General features: G+C 47.6%; 1 protein-coding gene across 24 annotated transcripts in view; it reads left to right on the top strand.

The window, feature by feature from the left end:
* Positions 1-15907, top strand: part of LOC119464013 (protein sel-1 homolog 1-like) — a 398467-nt gene that overhangs the window by 29958 nt on the left and 352602 nt on the right. For 5 of the 24 annotated variants that reach the window (XM_049656634.1, XM_049656626.1, XM_049656625.1 and 2 more), the window contains one exon: positions 4906-4968. The exons of 14 other annotated variants lie outside the window; for them this stretch is intronic. In XM_049656634.1, coding sequence (XP_049512591.1) covers positions 4906-4968 — 63 coding nt within the window. Of the gene's footprint in view, positions 1-4905; positions 4969-5280; positions 5369-6105; positions 6255-10174; positions 10341-15907 lie in introns of all 24 variants that reach the window. 5 more of the 24 variants (XM_049656623.1, XM_049656633.1, XM_049656616.1 and 2 more) reach the window with 3 other exon arrangements.

The raw sequence follows: 15907 nt of genomic DNA, 5'->3' as shown, positions 1-15907 counted from the left end.
GGGACCGTCGACACTCGTCGAATTATCTGGCGGGTCGAATCAAACAAGATGCATAAAAAAATGACAGAACACACCGCAGATTCATTTAGCACTACAGTCAACGTCCTATTTTTCGGACACCCTAGGGGCCACAAGAATGTCCCAAAAATCAGGCAGTCCGGGAAAAAAAAATGAATGCATGCCTTTTACTGCACCCAAGAGCTCAAATCGCCACAGGCACATCCGAATTAGCTCTAGAGGCCTGCCACTACGCTTATTAGGCACATCGGTGCTCATAATTTGACAGGAGATAGCAGGTGCAAGCGTGTAATAATTAAGGACCACATGCTGTGTCACATGAAGGTGGCCCCTTTTAACTCAGTATGCTTCACCGCAATACTTCACGTGTGCTTTACTGTGTGACACCAGTTTACTGTGGCAAAGCTGACTTTTGGGAACCGACACTATGCAACATTTGACTCTTGCCATGTTTTCCACGCTTTGAAGCCATTGGCAAGGACAACAAAGGTGGAGTTGGCGCCATTGCTGGCAGTGTCGAATTCTTTCAATGAACTCGGCACCAAACAGCACGGTAGCGAACGTCGAAGCAGCTAGGCCCAGTGTGGCAACATTGGTGGCTACGGCTGCCAGCCGATCGGCATGCGCTAGTGCTGCATTGGTTTGAGGCTGCGAGATAATAAAAATTGCGGCAATGGGGGCTTCGATTAATGACATTTTTAGACCTGCGGTGGCAGTAAAAAAAAATCACAGCATATCCACGGGGTGAATGATGATGAGTGGGCGAAGCTCCGGAGGGAATCATCGGATCTCCCGCTTAAGGAGACGCTAGCACAAACGCGTTAGAAACGTGCAGTACTCTCTAGTAAGGGGGAGCGGCCACAGCGTCTTACACAGCCATTTACACATGCCGGAACGTGCACCGCGTTTGCCGACGCCATCACATGACTGCTGAGAGAGTATACCCACCGTATTCATAAACGCTCCTCGACTTGAACTTGACTTGCCACCGCCTTGGGCAGTGCGTTCGAAACGCGTTGAAGGTAAGGCGGAGAGGCCACAGCGTCTTACACCAGCTTCTTACACGGGCCGTAACGCGCTAGCACAAACGCGTTAGAAACGCGCTAGAAACGCGGCCTTTCGTTAATGTTGGGTATTTATTGCCATCGTGGTGCGTGTGTCTATGTGCACTTCGTGGCGTAGTGGGCTAACGCCGCGCGCTCGGAAGCGAGGGGTCCCTGGTTCGATTCCGCGCTACGGACGCAACTTCGGAATATTTTTTCTCATTTTTCTCAGACTGGTTACACACTACTACTACTACGACGGGGACGGAACGGGTGCCGCTATAAGGAGCTTCGCTCCTAAAAGTCCGGAATATTGGACAGCGTAGGTTTTCAGCGTCTGAAATTTTAGTCATTCTTATACATTGGCCCTATGGGGTACATCGCAGTGCCACGAAGGCATCCTAATCCGCCTTTTTCATTTTCCTGTGCTGCCCTCTGCCGCGCGCCGCTGGAAACGTTTTGGTAGGGGGCTGTGGCTTTCGCCGGTTGATTTGTGAACCTGCGCCCGTGTTAAGTGCGCATCAGTTGTGCGTTTCGTGGATTGCGAATAACTATTAATGGCTTCTGGGGGGCAGCATGTTGTTCCTGGAAGCCATGTAGCACTCACCAACTATATACATGTAGGGTGAGCAGGCCTGAGTGTGCTGTTTTGTTTACAGTGCGGCCGATAAAGGCACGCTGAGTTCCCTCTGCCGTAGCGGCTGCTTTGGAGTTTGTTGGCGCTAGCTCCTGCACTTGCACCTCGCTCTTTTGTAATTCTTTTTACACATTCTTTAGACATTTCTCATAAATAAGATGTTTTCGAGTGCGCAGTCTTCCGCGTCGGATTTAGCAAAGCGATGCACTTGTTTACATCGGCATCTACAGCCACAGATCGTTGTTAGCGTCAAAAAATGGGGGAAAGGTGCATATATGAAAAGGCGCTAATATGAAAGAATGTCGAAACGTAGAATAAAACACACATATGTGCTCATATGAGTCGCGTTGTTCCATCATGAGACGAGTCAGTATGAGCGGCTGAGCCATTTAAACAATGGCGGCTGTGATCCAGTTACAAATATTGGGCTGTTAATTTATTACTGCTTCTCGCTTTTCTTTAACTTCGCGATAGTTAGTTTGCGCGTGTCCTAAAACATTATTAGAGCAAACTGTGCTCGCATAAGCGCTCATTTAAAGGCCGTGTTGTTCTCCTGCAAAAACGCGGATGCCATCGCTGACACCGTTGGTATATAACTGAGCAAGGCGGTTGTTTATGCTGCTGTACCGAATGTACCGTCTCTTGTTTCGGGTTTGACGCAAAGATAAAGAGTACATCTCAGGTATCAAGAAATGTGTCAGCATGCTAACACGTAAAAACCCACCCATCTACGTTGCGAATACAACCGGCAGGTTACGGGAACGGTGACGTACAGATGTTGGCGTAGGCGTTGGGCACAGCGCTGTGTCCCCGCTTGCAGCTTATTGTGTACGCGGCGATCGACGCGAAGAGTAGTTTATTTCCAATCGCTAAAGCTAGAACTGTACTATAAAAGCAGTTTCCTTCATCCTAACTTGCTTACTTTTCAGTACAGGTCCACCGGTAGCGGGTGCGCGAACTCGACGGCGCCAGGCCTAACCTCCGCTGAACAGGACCAACATTGGCTCAAACTTATGTGCACAGATTAAGACGCTCGAATCTTGTGCATTTCAACTTCGTAGGCACGTTTTGACTAACTTTGAACGCGATTATTTATATATACTAATGAAGCCGTTGCGGCTATCACGTTATCGGTTCGACGGCCGATCGCGCGGGGTTCGGTCGAATGATGGCCGGCACGCTGATTTTATCGGTGCCGTCGACGAGAAAGCCCATCGCAGTACGACAACTCGCGCTCGTCGGTTACGTCTTGTAGGCCTGGTATGATAAAATGGTCTCAGCGACACAGTGCTGAATGGTCGGCCAATCGTAGGCGTGCGTGTCTTGTCTGTCTTGTATCGACCCAGTGTTACCGCGCCTTGAACGAGTACGTGAAGTCGGGCACACGCTGCCACTACCAGCAAGCGAGGACCGACGCTGCAAGAAGTCTTCGTCAGCAACGTGTTTTTAAGTGTCGTCCAAGTGTAACGCAGAGGTTTATCGATAAATTTGCTATTACAGCCATCAATGCAAGGCGGCAACTACGTGGTTCCCTGTGCAGTCTGGACGAAGCCCTCGCCGCTTTCTGTTAAAAGTGGAGTTGCAGTCTTACGCTACGCACGTTTTCGGTACCGCACCAACGTCGAGATATATACCAGTGAAGTTTCAACGAGGTACACAGCACGAGTTTGCACTTGCAGTAGCGCGCGTGCGAGCGCATTTTTTGGGGGGGGGGGGCCGTTTCCCCGAGACGGGGCCGCACGGCCGCGCGCGCGACCCTTCCAAAACGTTTCGCGACTAATCCGCCAGGGCAGGGCGCATGCGCCGTAGCGCCGTGAAAAAGGCGGATTACTGGGCATGCTCGAAAAATTGGTCATTGACTGTGTTTGCCCTGTTCTAACACGTGCCCGGATCAAGCATGTGTCCACTTTCTATGGGAACGAATTTGAAAAGTGACATAGAAATGACGTTAAGGCTCTAAACAAAGTAGAAATTTAACGCACACCCTATATTTTAGCAGGAGAAATAAGCAAGGGTCCAATGTATTTGCACATTGGCAGCTGGTTTTCTAAAGTTAGCTTCGCCGCGGTACATCTGTGTTTTGCGACAAAGCATACGGATGCTGCGAAGACTATTTTTTGTTTTCTGTCCAATTGCAACGTGCAGGCAATTTTCAGCCCAATTTTCTTTTTTCTTTTTTGAAAAGCACACATTAAAATTGAGCAAATATTGTAATCAAACATTGTGAGCTACAGTTATTCCTTAAAAATATTCCTAGGGCAGGCCGACATTGGGGGTCTTAAACGAGAGATGACGTCTACTCAACGCATTCACTGTCTCCTAAGCTCCGCCGAGACAGACGCTGCCCCTAAAGGGGTCACTATTAGGGTCATCATAGGGGTCGGGTACGCTGGGCAAGCTAGAATTATCCATCAAAGACCAATTTTAGAAAGGAAATAACTAAAGTTTGGACCCATAGAAATACATGAGCGCTAGCCGGGACCTTCGGTAGGTATCTCATTACCCAAAAAATCGGATTAACCAGAGTCGAATTAATTGAAGTCTACTGTATTCCTCGTTTCTTGAATGACTTCGCAAACGGGGCAGTGACCCATGTCTTGACTAGCCAATTCATCGTGCAAGACATGCGTGTCTCTGGATCGCCAAAAACATGTAACATGCCTACGTTACCATAGGCGCATGTGAAGTAACTTTCTTGAATAAAGTTTTCTTTTTTTTATGAGAACAGTGGTTCATCGTTGCCTACCAATGCAAAAACTAGTTCTGTCACTCTCTTGCACTGGTATTGCACACCTTCTGTGATGGTAGGCTGTTACCAACGGGGAGAATGTGATTTTTTATCCATTTGGTAATGCACAAGCAATGTCAAGTAGTGGACATTAGGTGCAAACACTTACATTCCATGAAAGTAAATTCCACTGGCTGTCTTTTTTTTTTTTTGGGTGCAAGAATCGGAAGCTTGCTACTTTATTCTTGTTTATAAAATCATGCGCACCTTAGATTTAGATGCATGTTTTCTTCTTATACTCTTATACTTTGAACCCACTTAGATTGCACATTAGATTCAGGTAAACACTGTTTGTTGCAGGCTTTTACGAGAATACCTTTACTGTCACGTACATTCAGCTGTTTCCCTATGAGCTCGTGCACAGACATGACGTGTGCACTTTTCACGCGACTCTACAATTTTATTCTTTCTTTCTCCAGGGCAACGCTGTGGGGCAAAGTGGCCTTGGACTCATGTACCTGCATGGCAAAGGTGTAGAAAAGGTGAGTAATGTAATTATACTAAGGTAGCATAGTAATAAGCTAGCATAATTAAAGAACTTCGTAGGCAGTTTCCACACTCAAGCAAATGCAAGATTAATAGTCTCTCTTTTCTTTCTTTTTTTAAGTACACACGCAAAATCTGTTTCGTGCAGAGTGTTTAAAGAAACACTCTATTCTCTCAAGGAACAATTACAAAACTAAAAGAAGAAATGATAGGTTAAAACGTGTGTGTTAGTTGGCAAGAAATTCGCAGCTTGGCTAGTGGCGTTGCATCCGTGGTGCAACCGTTGATGACATTCTTCTCGTTTCCAGGACTATCAGAAGGCATTCAAGTACTTCACGCTTGCCTCAAACCAAGGATGGGTGGACGGCCAGCTTCAACTGGGCAACATGTACTACAGTGAGTTACCCTTTGTGCCTTGTCACGAGCTAGAGCAGTAGACGCTCCGTGCGCAAAGAAGAAAAAAATGAGGAAGGCCGGCACCGCTAGCTCGTGCATGCAAGGGTTGCCATGAGGGATAAATGAGAGGGGGCAGTCTCCCTTTCTGCTCTCCATTGTGTTTAGGTGTGTCTTTTGACACCCCAGAACCCATAGACCACCGGCGGCAACAACGACACGTCACACTTGGCACCCAACGTGAGACGATTAACCCCCTAAGAAGCTTTTGCTCAGGAGCTATTATCTAATTACATGGAGGAGAAAAAAAAAAGGCTTTTTTTTTTCTGGAAGAGCCACATTTAAAGGAATAAGTTAAAATCAAAGTAACTGTAGTTAGTGGATTTTGAATTTATGCCATCAAAAAGGCTGCATATCATAAAAAAAGGCGCGGATTGCATCAGCAGTACTTCTGCGTGTGTTTGGAAGTGAGATGCATCTTTTTTTTTTTTTTTCCGTGATCAACCTGTGAATTTGGTATGTTTTCTTCTGGTCTTCTAGGGGACTGTAATAAATCATTCGAGATTGTAGCACCTGTGGTGTCCAGCGTTATGTTCATAAGTGTGTTTGTTTTATTTGTGCTACTATGGCTTCACTGTTCAATCCTCCCCTTCCGGCTGTGTAAAGAAAGCTTCACTTTAACGTTTGGAGTATAAGTATTTAGGTATTGACATCCATCTTTCTCCTGTCATGACCTGCAGATGGGCTGGGTGTGCTGCGCGACTTCAAGATGGCCATCAAGTACTACACGCTGGCGTCCCAGTCGGGCCACGTCCTCGCCTTCTACAACCTGGCACAGATGCATGCCACGGGCACGGGCACAGTGCGATCGTGCAGCACTGCCGTTGAGGTGAGTGCGTTGGCTGCACGTGCCACGTTAATCACATTCACCACCGCGAATATTGGCAGGTATCGTGGATGCGTGCTTGTCTGCAGTTTGCAGTCCCTAACATGCTTACTACAACCGCATAATCATCGAAGCTGCATAAACGGGCCGGGAACAAGGTGCATGTGCCAACAAAACATGCATATGGCCTTTTAGAGTAAACAAGTTTTTTTTTTTTTTTTTTCGAGGAAAGCAGCACACGTGGACAGCAATCGTGATGATGTGTAGTTTTTTTTTTTTTTTTTTTTTTCAGGTACAGTAGACTTGTTAATTTGACTTCTGTTATAACATTCATGGTGCCCATGGAAATGCATGGTGCCCATGTATTTCTATTGACCCAAATGTTTGTTATTTCAATCGTAAAATTAGCCTTTGCTGGATAATTCGAACCTGACCAGTCAGCACACGCGTGCCTGACCCGTATGGTGACCCCCATAGTGATGCCTTTAGCGGCAGCATCTGTCTAAGCGAAGTTTCGAAGACAGTGAATGCTTTGAACACATCTTATTTCCCTGTCGAGAATGCCTATTTTTGGCCTGCCCTGTGAAGATTTTCAATCGATAACTATAGTTCACAATGTCTTTGCTATTTACCAAATTCTTATGTGCAGATTTTTTCTTTTTTCATAAAAATTGGGCCAAAAGATATCCTGCACAGTCTGTCGGAGAGAAAACCAAAATCCCCTTTGCAGTGTTTGTATTCTTTCTGCATAACACGGGGGATATTGCGGCGAAGCCAACTTTAGAAACTCTGCCATCATTGTGCAACACATATTAGACCTTCGCCCATCTTTCTTGCTAAAAATCAGCTGTGCGTTAGATTTCTACTTCATTTAGGAGCTTCAATGTCATTTCTACATTAGTTTTCTGCTTTGGACACTGAAAGTGAACACATGTTTGACTCGAGAGCCTGTTAGAATGGGGCGAGTGGCATCGTGACGGATGAAGACATGGCTGGTATAAAGTAATGATGGGCTAATATACACAGTCCTGCAATCCTGACGAAGCGGCAGGTGGTACGACAGTAGCCATAGTAGTTCGCAGGCGGTCGGCGTAAGAGTGTAGTTCAGCTGATGTCGGTTCCGAGGCGAAGAACTCGCCGGGTACGCGAAGTGTCGTGCCGAAAACCAACTCTGCGGATGAACACTGTGCGTCTTCTCTCACCGCGATGCGAAGACCTAGTATAACCAGAGGCAGGCGCTCTGTCCATGGAATTGTTGAGTCATGCGCACGCAATGATGCCTTCAATTGACGGTGGTAGCGTTCCACCATGCCGTTGGAACTGGGGTGGTAAGCCGTAATTCGTAGTGTGTGTTACGCCTAGAAGACGGGAGAGAGCCCGAAAGAGGGACGATTCGAATTGTCTCCTCGGTCTGTCGTTATGGTGTGTGGCATGCCATAACAAGCAATCCAGGTGTGCACACTGCCAAATAAATCAGCAGGGTGTTTCAATTTCGTCGGTCTCATCAGGGTCGAAATTAGGAAAGTCAGACTTTGTATTGTTTTCAATCCTCAGTTACTTCGGTGTCACTGATTGCTGCTACAAATAATAAAGCGTCAGTTGAAGGCCCTAAAGCACCTCTAACATTTTGAACACATTTTTTATAAACACACACTTGGTGAACATAGCAGCGCTCTGCGCCGTGGGGACGCCACAAATTCAAAAACACTATTTCGTGTTCCCCTCAGGACTTTTCCTATTCTTTCTTCCACTTTGTGATGCCAACAGGGTCCTGTGCGGGACGTCACCAAGGGAAATACAGTAAAAGCTCGATGATACAAATCTCACGGGGTCACGAAAAATATTCGTATTAGCCGAAATTCGTATCATCGAAACACAATTAAAACTACTGTCGAATCTCGATAATTCGAACTCGAAGGGGCCCGAAAATTTGTTCGAATTAAAAGGACGTATTTTTGAAGTATTCGTGCCCCATAGCACGATGCACGAACGGTGCGAGTCGTGAAATATCGCGGCGCGCAAGCGCATAGCAAGCGCGGGCCACGAAACTGCCCACGCCGGCTAACGGTCGCTTCCCGATAACGACAGAAAACGAAGCTTCAGGGAGCGAGCGGGCGGCGCCGGCACACGGGTGCGCGCGGAGACCGCCGAAGGTGAGGGAGGAGGGCGGCAGGGAAGCGGATTTGGCTGCGTCAACTCCGCCGCTTCGGTGGCTCCCGTCGCCCTCCCTCTCAACTCCCTCGTAGCTCTCTCACCTTCGACTCCATGCGCGCCCGCCGCCGTGCTGGCGCCAGCTTATTTTAGCCGCCCCCTGAAGTTTCGTTTCTGCCGTTATGGGGAAGCGAGCGTTTGCGGGCGTGGCAGTTTCGTTGGCCCGACTGTGCCTCCGCCGCTGCTTCCCTCTGCGCTGCTGCCGCAGCGTGCAAGGTCAACATGTGACTAGAAAATAGAGGAGAAGGGTTCACTGCCATTTTATCCGCGTGGCTGAGACGTCGGCACTAGTGTGTGCTAGAATACGGTTGTCTAGAACACTCTAGTCGGCACGTACACGCTTGTTCCGGTGCGATGCAGAAACGGCAACCTTGCAATTTGAGAGAGGGGGAAATTTCCGCCGCGGGTTATTTTTTTTCCCCCGTTCCTTCGCGCGCGGCATTGAGGGGTCTCGCCTGAGCTTTTGCTCTATGGCGATGTCGGAGCAATGCCGGTCGGAGGCGCCGCCGCGTTATTTGGCGCGCTGCTAAGAGCATTGTCGGTACGCAGTATGTTCGAAATAAGCGTGTTCAAATTAACGAGATTCGACTGTAGCTAAATTAAAGAGTCAGAGGTGAACTCACTCAGGCACATGTACGGAAAAAGCATTTATTTCTTGAAGCGCCACCGCTTCAAACTCTTCGCGCCCAGTCGCGGAGTCCGCGCTGTCCGCCGCCGCGTCTCCGCACCAAAAGAGAAGGAGAGAAAGCGCGTGACTGCGCGCTGTTCTCTTTCGCGGCCGTCGGTGGGGCGGCGTTTATTCGTATCAACCGACACAGGCTGAAAATCGATTCGTAACAACCGTTCTCTAGCACGTTGCAAAGTAATTGGGCTCGGCCGGGACCACAGAAAAATTCGTATCATCCGGAAATTCGTATTAGCCGTGATCGTATCATCGAGCTTTTACTGTAGCTATTGATTGGTCGGTTGACAAGGCACGATAGAGCCAGTATGATGAGAGCCAGCTGTTGCAACTTTTAATGCACTGCATGGAGTTGGTAAGAGTGCACAAGTAGGAGAGAATAACTACTGGGTAGGTGGGGAGGTAACGAATGGAAGCCAGAAACTGCAGCCACTGCATAGTTGTTCGTCAAGCACCTGTAACTTTGCTATTACAGCATCATTTTCTTATTAAATTGTGGCTGGATATTCATTGTAAAGCTATACACAGCTGCAACTCACTGTGAGCCCAGAGTGGCTTAGGGGCTCTAGTCAAATTTCGCCTTCGTCTTGTTTACGTCCTTGTCTGCCTTTGAGCTGTTCCCTAAGATGAATCACCAGTTAGCCCAAGCAGCCACTCCTCTATACCATGCTTACCTGATTCTAACAGATGCCATTTATTGCAGCAGCAGATAAAAGCTCGAAACTGGGCTTACTGTGTCCATTTTTCCATCCTTTTCATTACACTGTCGGCAGCAAATTATCATGTCGCCGTCAGGCCACCACCTCTTCCTCAACTTCATTCTCGCCGTATGGCAGAGAAAAATTAAACTTTGCCAACCATAACAACTGGCAATTGAACTCGTGCCTCTTTCTTAATGTGCAGTCTGGAGCCGGATACGCAATTATACTGCACTGTTGGGCAGCTTTGGGTCTTCGTATCTTGTGCGAAGCACAGGCACTGAGAATGTCTTGCGGCCGTGACGGCATCCCGCTTCCTTTTCCTTCCGCAGCTCTTCAAGAACGTGGCGGAGCGCGGCCGGTGGAGCGAGAAGCTGATGCAGGCGTACTCCGACTACCGGGACGGCCGAGTGGACGCCGCCCTTGTGAAGTACGCGTTCCTCGCCGAGCTCGGCTACGAGGTGGCACAGAGCAACTCAGCCTTCATCCTGGACAGAGGTGGGTGTGGCTACAGTGTCTGGGATTGAAAAGTTTTTATCTTCACCCACTTTGAGTGGGCTGTCAACAAGAGTATTTGTGTGCGTTAGCTCTGTACTTGGAGTAGAGAAGTCCAATGGGGGACGGTATGCGTAAACGCTGGTGTACCATGCTTTGGGTGCAACTTAACAAGCCCAGGTGGTTGAAATTAATCCTGAGCCCCCAGATGGCGTTGTACTACTGAGCCCAAGGTTGCTGGTTCAATTATCGGAAGCCACTGTCTAATTCCACTGTAGGCAGAATGCAGAAGTGCTTGTGTACTGCGCCCTAGGCGCCTTATTAAAAAGCATCAGCTGGCCAAAATTAATCAAAATTTCCATGCTATGGCATCTCTCCCTGCCCATGAGTTACGTAGGATGTTAAACCCCATGATTTCACTTTATGACTGTATGGTTGTGGCAGATGACAAATCGTCCCTCTGTCCAACAGGTGAAAGCAAGTACTTCCCGAAAAACTGAGACCTTCGCCTGGGCCCTGCTGTTCTGGAACCGAGCTGCGACACAAGGTGAGAAAAGCGGGGAAGCCCCTCATTATCACTTGCTAAGCGTGGACAGCTGGGCTAGTTGGTTGGGATTAGCATTATGAAACATCGTTCCAGCGCACAATTAAACACGGACAAGAAGAGAAAGAAAACGCTTCATGTTGTCTTTCTCTTCTCGTCCGTCACCGTCAGGCCACCACCTCTTCCTCAACTTCATTCTCGCCGTATGGCAGAGAAAAATTAAACTTTGCCAAGAAGAAGAGAAACAAGAAGAGAAAGAAAACGCTTCATGTTGTCTTTCTCTTCTCGTCCGTGTTTCATTGCGCGCTGAAACGATGTTCCATAATGCTCATTATGAGCTGTAGTGAGTGACTGCTCGAAGATGGAACAGCAGTCGCCTGTGCGTATGTTACAGCCAATTTCCATCGGTTATTCCTCTTCTTGCATGGGCGCGCATGCGCTCGTGTTCGATTCTCACAAAGCTGCCGATCGCTGTCACCCTTTCCCTCTGTGGCCACTGGTGAGAACTGTTCTGCGTTCAAGAAATTAAGGTTAATTTCAAGCTTATTTTCATGACACATCCTTGGAAAGAAGATAGTCCAATTACTGAATCTACAGCCATAGCTCGACTAGTCCCACAAACTTTTACGAGGCAGTTGCCATAGAAACCAGAGTGCCGAACTGCAACTTTTTTCGTTTCGGTTTTCGTTCCTGTTCACCAAAAAACTGTTCAGTTCCAGTTCAACTCCGGAGCGAAGAAGTAATGGTTTAAACTGGTTCAAACAAGTTCATTAGCATAACAGATGAATAATTACTGAAAAAACAGCACAAACTTGTTTTGTACAAGAAACTCGATGCTGCTGGCTAAGTTACACTGAGAAAATTACGCATGTTGTTCTTCAGGCAGCACGTAGTTACAAATGAATTACCGTATTTATTCGAATATAAGGCGAGGTTTTTTCCCAGAATTTCTAGCCTCAAAGTCGCCTTATACGCAAGTTTTGCCTTTAGGTGTGGCTTTACGGCAGTGCCCGCCGTAGCGCCGTGAAGCCACACTATGAGGAGAAATTCGTGCTGCCATGAAGCCACTTTGAAAGGCTAAATTCGCATATAACCCGCATTCCGCGTGTTGAAGCTCCCTTCCCTCCTCAATTTTATGGTCGCCATTTTGCATTTTGGCTGTGTTAGCAGTTCAGGCAATCCCCCCTCCCCGAGTCTCGATAATCCGTGGGCTTACTCTGTATCGCCTTATATTGGTGTGCATACTCGAGCTTTTTTTTTTTTTTTTCTTGGTCCCCCCAATTCCACCCTCGCCTTATAATCGTGACCACCTTATAATCGAATAAATACGGTATGCAGAGCCAAGATCAATGCTGGAATCTATGTGAAGCGAAGCTTTAGTGTGATAGGAGAAAATATTGAGGAACCGCAGAGTGTGCTCCAGCCTTCTACTCCGCTCGGGTGACAAGGGAAGGGGGCAAGAATAGGGGACTGAGGAGCAATGTTGAGGACAAGCCGTAGTATGCGATTATATACAGGTTCGTGATCGAAGGGCCCGTTCACGGCCTAGAACCTAGGCCTGTGTTAACTAATTATTCTAAGAGAGCCATGATGGCTCGCTTCATTGATATTATGTCCGGCCAAGGGCCCACTAACAATATTTACTGAACGATCGTTTTGGTAAATGAGGAAGAAATCAATGCCTGCTGAGGAAGAAATCAATGCCTGCCGTTCAAAGTCACGGTGGCTGACAAGCAACAAGTATGCAGGGGAATCTCATTGATACAATCTTCACGGGAACCACAAAATATAATGTATCGTCCGAAAATCGCATTATCCAAAGCAAGCTCCAAAAAATATGAAAATAGGTGTACTCAGTGGCAAACTCAATAGCAAAGGTTCGTGCGGCATCGCTCGACGCCACACGAAGTCTGCCATGTGTGAGCTGTCTTGCTGTCTTTAAAGTCATCAGGCTGTCATCATGGCATTTGCTATGCCATCATCGGCCACCATCGTCGACAAGCTGTTGTAGCCATCATGCCGTCATCATTGTGCTGTCTTCCTCATGTTCACTGCTGTCACCACCATCCCTTATGCTGCTGGGCAGCTAGTGCTGTTAATGTGTGGTGCTTCGGGCAGTTCCCTTAACTGACTCTGTACAGTTATTCAAGTTTCACCTTTTCTGTGACTGCAGTTGGTGTCTGCCACTTGATTTGTATCGTCTTTCATGGTTGCATAAACGGTGTGCCGGCTGGCGGAATGTTTGCAGGTTACTCGGTGGCACGGGTGAAGCTGGGCGACTACCACTACTATGGCTACGGCACGAACATCGACTACGAGACGGCCGCCACCCCACTATCGCATGGCCTCCGAGCAGCAGCACAATGCGCAGGCCATGTTTAATCTCGGCTACATGCACGAGCAAGGGCTGGGCTTGAAGAAGGTAAATGCCTGCACCACCCAGTGACTGTTGTTGCACTCTGATACTAGGGTGTCTTAGCCTGGCGGTATTTACGGGAATATCAGGTTGTGTGGTTTTAACATGGCGGAGAGATCCACTCCATGTGACGTCGCGCAGCAAAGGAGGTCGCTCCGCTGCTGCTTCATTTCCGCGGGCATCGCAGAGGTCAGAAGAACTTCAGTTTCACCCGACAAATTCAGCTGGCGCACAGCGTGAAAGTGCAAGCGTCTGAGCGCTGCTGCAGGTGCGAAACCGCCAAGGCCCTAATTTGCCAAGCTCTTTAAGAGAAAAACAAAAACGTGGGCATTATGTCCTTCAACACGTAGTTTTGACAATGACCCCACGCTCTTGAGCTTGCAGCCAGGTTATCAGCCACTACTCACAGCGTAGGTCACAGCCTTGTATAAATCAAGTTAGAAATAATGGATATAATGGAATTATCCTCTGCCAATCTGCAGCACGTAATTTTGCTGAAAACAATCCGTACACACAAATGCATAAGTTATGTGGCATCAGTGGGACAAGCACGCAGTGGAAAAGCTTGTAGTATCCACCACGATTTTGGAGCTTCCAATTTACCTCACAAGACACAAGTATGGCCGCTCGTTAAAGTTGACGCAGTCAATCTCAAGCAGCCAAATTATATTCGCTGTGCGCCTCCTTGTCCGGGGTGCAAAACAAGTTGCGTTCCTTTACAAATCATGTCCTACAAGCGTACGCACGGTAGCTCATCGTGGACAGCAGTGGGCCCTCAGGAAGTGTGCTGTTTCAGGGGGGCGCGTTCACGACAGAGGCGACCAGCACGCACCGTTCGCGTATGCATGCAGCTGCAACTAAAATGGCACCAGTGAACCTTTTAATAAAGTGCATGCTGTTCTTCCACACAAAAAACAAAGAAATCAAAAGTGCTCGGTGTCACGTGATGGTGCAGCCGAATAAGGAGGGGAACAGCAGAGAACCAACGAAGAGGCGGCAAAGTTCGAAGGATGGCCCTACTTTTGTGTATTGAGAGACTGTAGACTGTTCACCTGGCCGGACCACATCCACTAAGGCGTGCAATAGCCACTGCAGCAAATATAGTCAATGCAAGGATTAAACCAAAACCAAAGATGTCTATGTATGCACATTATCTGTAACGCATGGAAGAGGACCCTGACGAGGAAACGCTGTTTTTTTTTTTTGCCATTGTTTTACAGGACATCCACTTGGCCAACGCTACTACGACATGGCCGCTGAGACAAGCGCTGACGCCCAGCTACCCGTCGCCCTGGCGCTCGTAAAGCTCGGTCTGCTGTATGGGTTTGCTTACCTCAAAGAGGTGAGTCCACTCATTTCTTTAAGGCTTATCTTCAAGGTTTTTCTTACTTTTATGTCACCGTCATGCGACATCTTAACGTTTTCTGAGCAAAACAGTGGACATTTTCCTTTAATTTGTCTTAATAGCTTGGGCCACTAGGCATCTGCTCGTGGTCGTGATGTCCTCGGGTCGTTGCATCATTGTCATACTGTCATCCGGATGTCACGGTCGTTTTAACGCTGTCACTCCAGCTTCGTTATCCGTCTCTCATCAGGCCGTCATGGTCACGCCATCGTCATAATACACCCACTGTCATCCCATTGTCTTCATACCGCTGTCATGCCATCATCATCATCATAGCATCGTCATTATACATTCATTGTCAAGTGTCATCGTGATGTGGTCATTCTATCATCATCACTTAAACCTTCATCCTCCTCTCATCATGATACTATTCTCGTCATGCTGTCGTCGTCACGCTGTCATTTTACCATTGTCATCACTTCAGAAACGTCATCCCATTATCGTCATGCCGTCGTCGTCCTACTGCCTTCGTGGTTCCATCGACATCATTCCTTCTTCGCCATTCTAGCGTAATCACACCATCATTCAGTCGTGATTACGCCGTCGTGGCCACCATTGTCGTCGTGCTATCGTCAGACATTCAGTGCCATACCGTCGCCGTAATGCCGTCTTGGCTGTTCTCGCAGTCACTTTAACTTAATTTCTTCATTCGACTCGTCATGCCATCATCGAAAGTCATCAGCATCAAGAAAGCTTCATTGTGCCAGAAATTTTGTTGAACCAGTATTCGTTATGCAAGTGTTTGGTAAAATACCTCAATGACCCTGCAAGGTGGTGTGGGTGTTAACAAAAGAGAGAAATGATGGCAGCGTTGAAATGTGTGTGGTTTGCATGAACAATGTCTGCAGGCAGATCGTTTCAGTCTGTGGCTGCCCACGCAAAAAAATGAGTGACAGCAGGCTGTTATTCAAGCCTGTGTTTGATACACTGGTTCTGGTGCCTACTATGGCTGGAGTATCAAGTTGCAAGATAAAACGAAGTAACTCTAAAATGTTTCTTGCTGATATCAGCGTTTAATGAAATATGCTTATAAGGTATTATTACATTGCATGCATGAAGTTGTTGCTGCATGAAGGTATTATTATGTTGCATGCAACTTTGTTAAAACAAAGTTTGACCATTATTGCCCCAGCTATCACATCACAGCCTTCGCATTATGGACAGAACTGGAACCTCTTCTTACGTGCAAAAACAGTCAGTGACCT

Source organism: Dermacentor silvarum, chromosome 9, assembly GCF_013339745.2.
Source record: "Dermacentor silvarum isolate Dsil-2018 chromosome 9, BIME_Dsil_1.4, whole genome shotgun sequence".
Classification (NCBI taxonomy): Eukaryota; Metazoa; Arthropoda; class Arachnida; order Ixodida; family Ixodidae; genus Dermacentor; species Dermacentor silvarum.
This window is presented reverse-complemented; position numbering and strand designations above follow the sequence as displayed.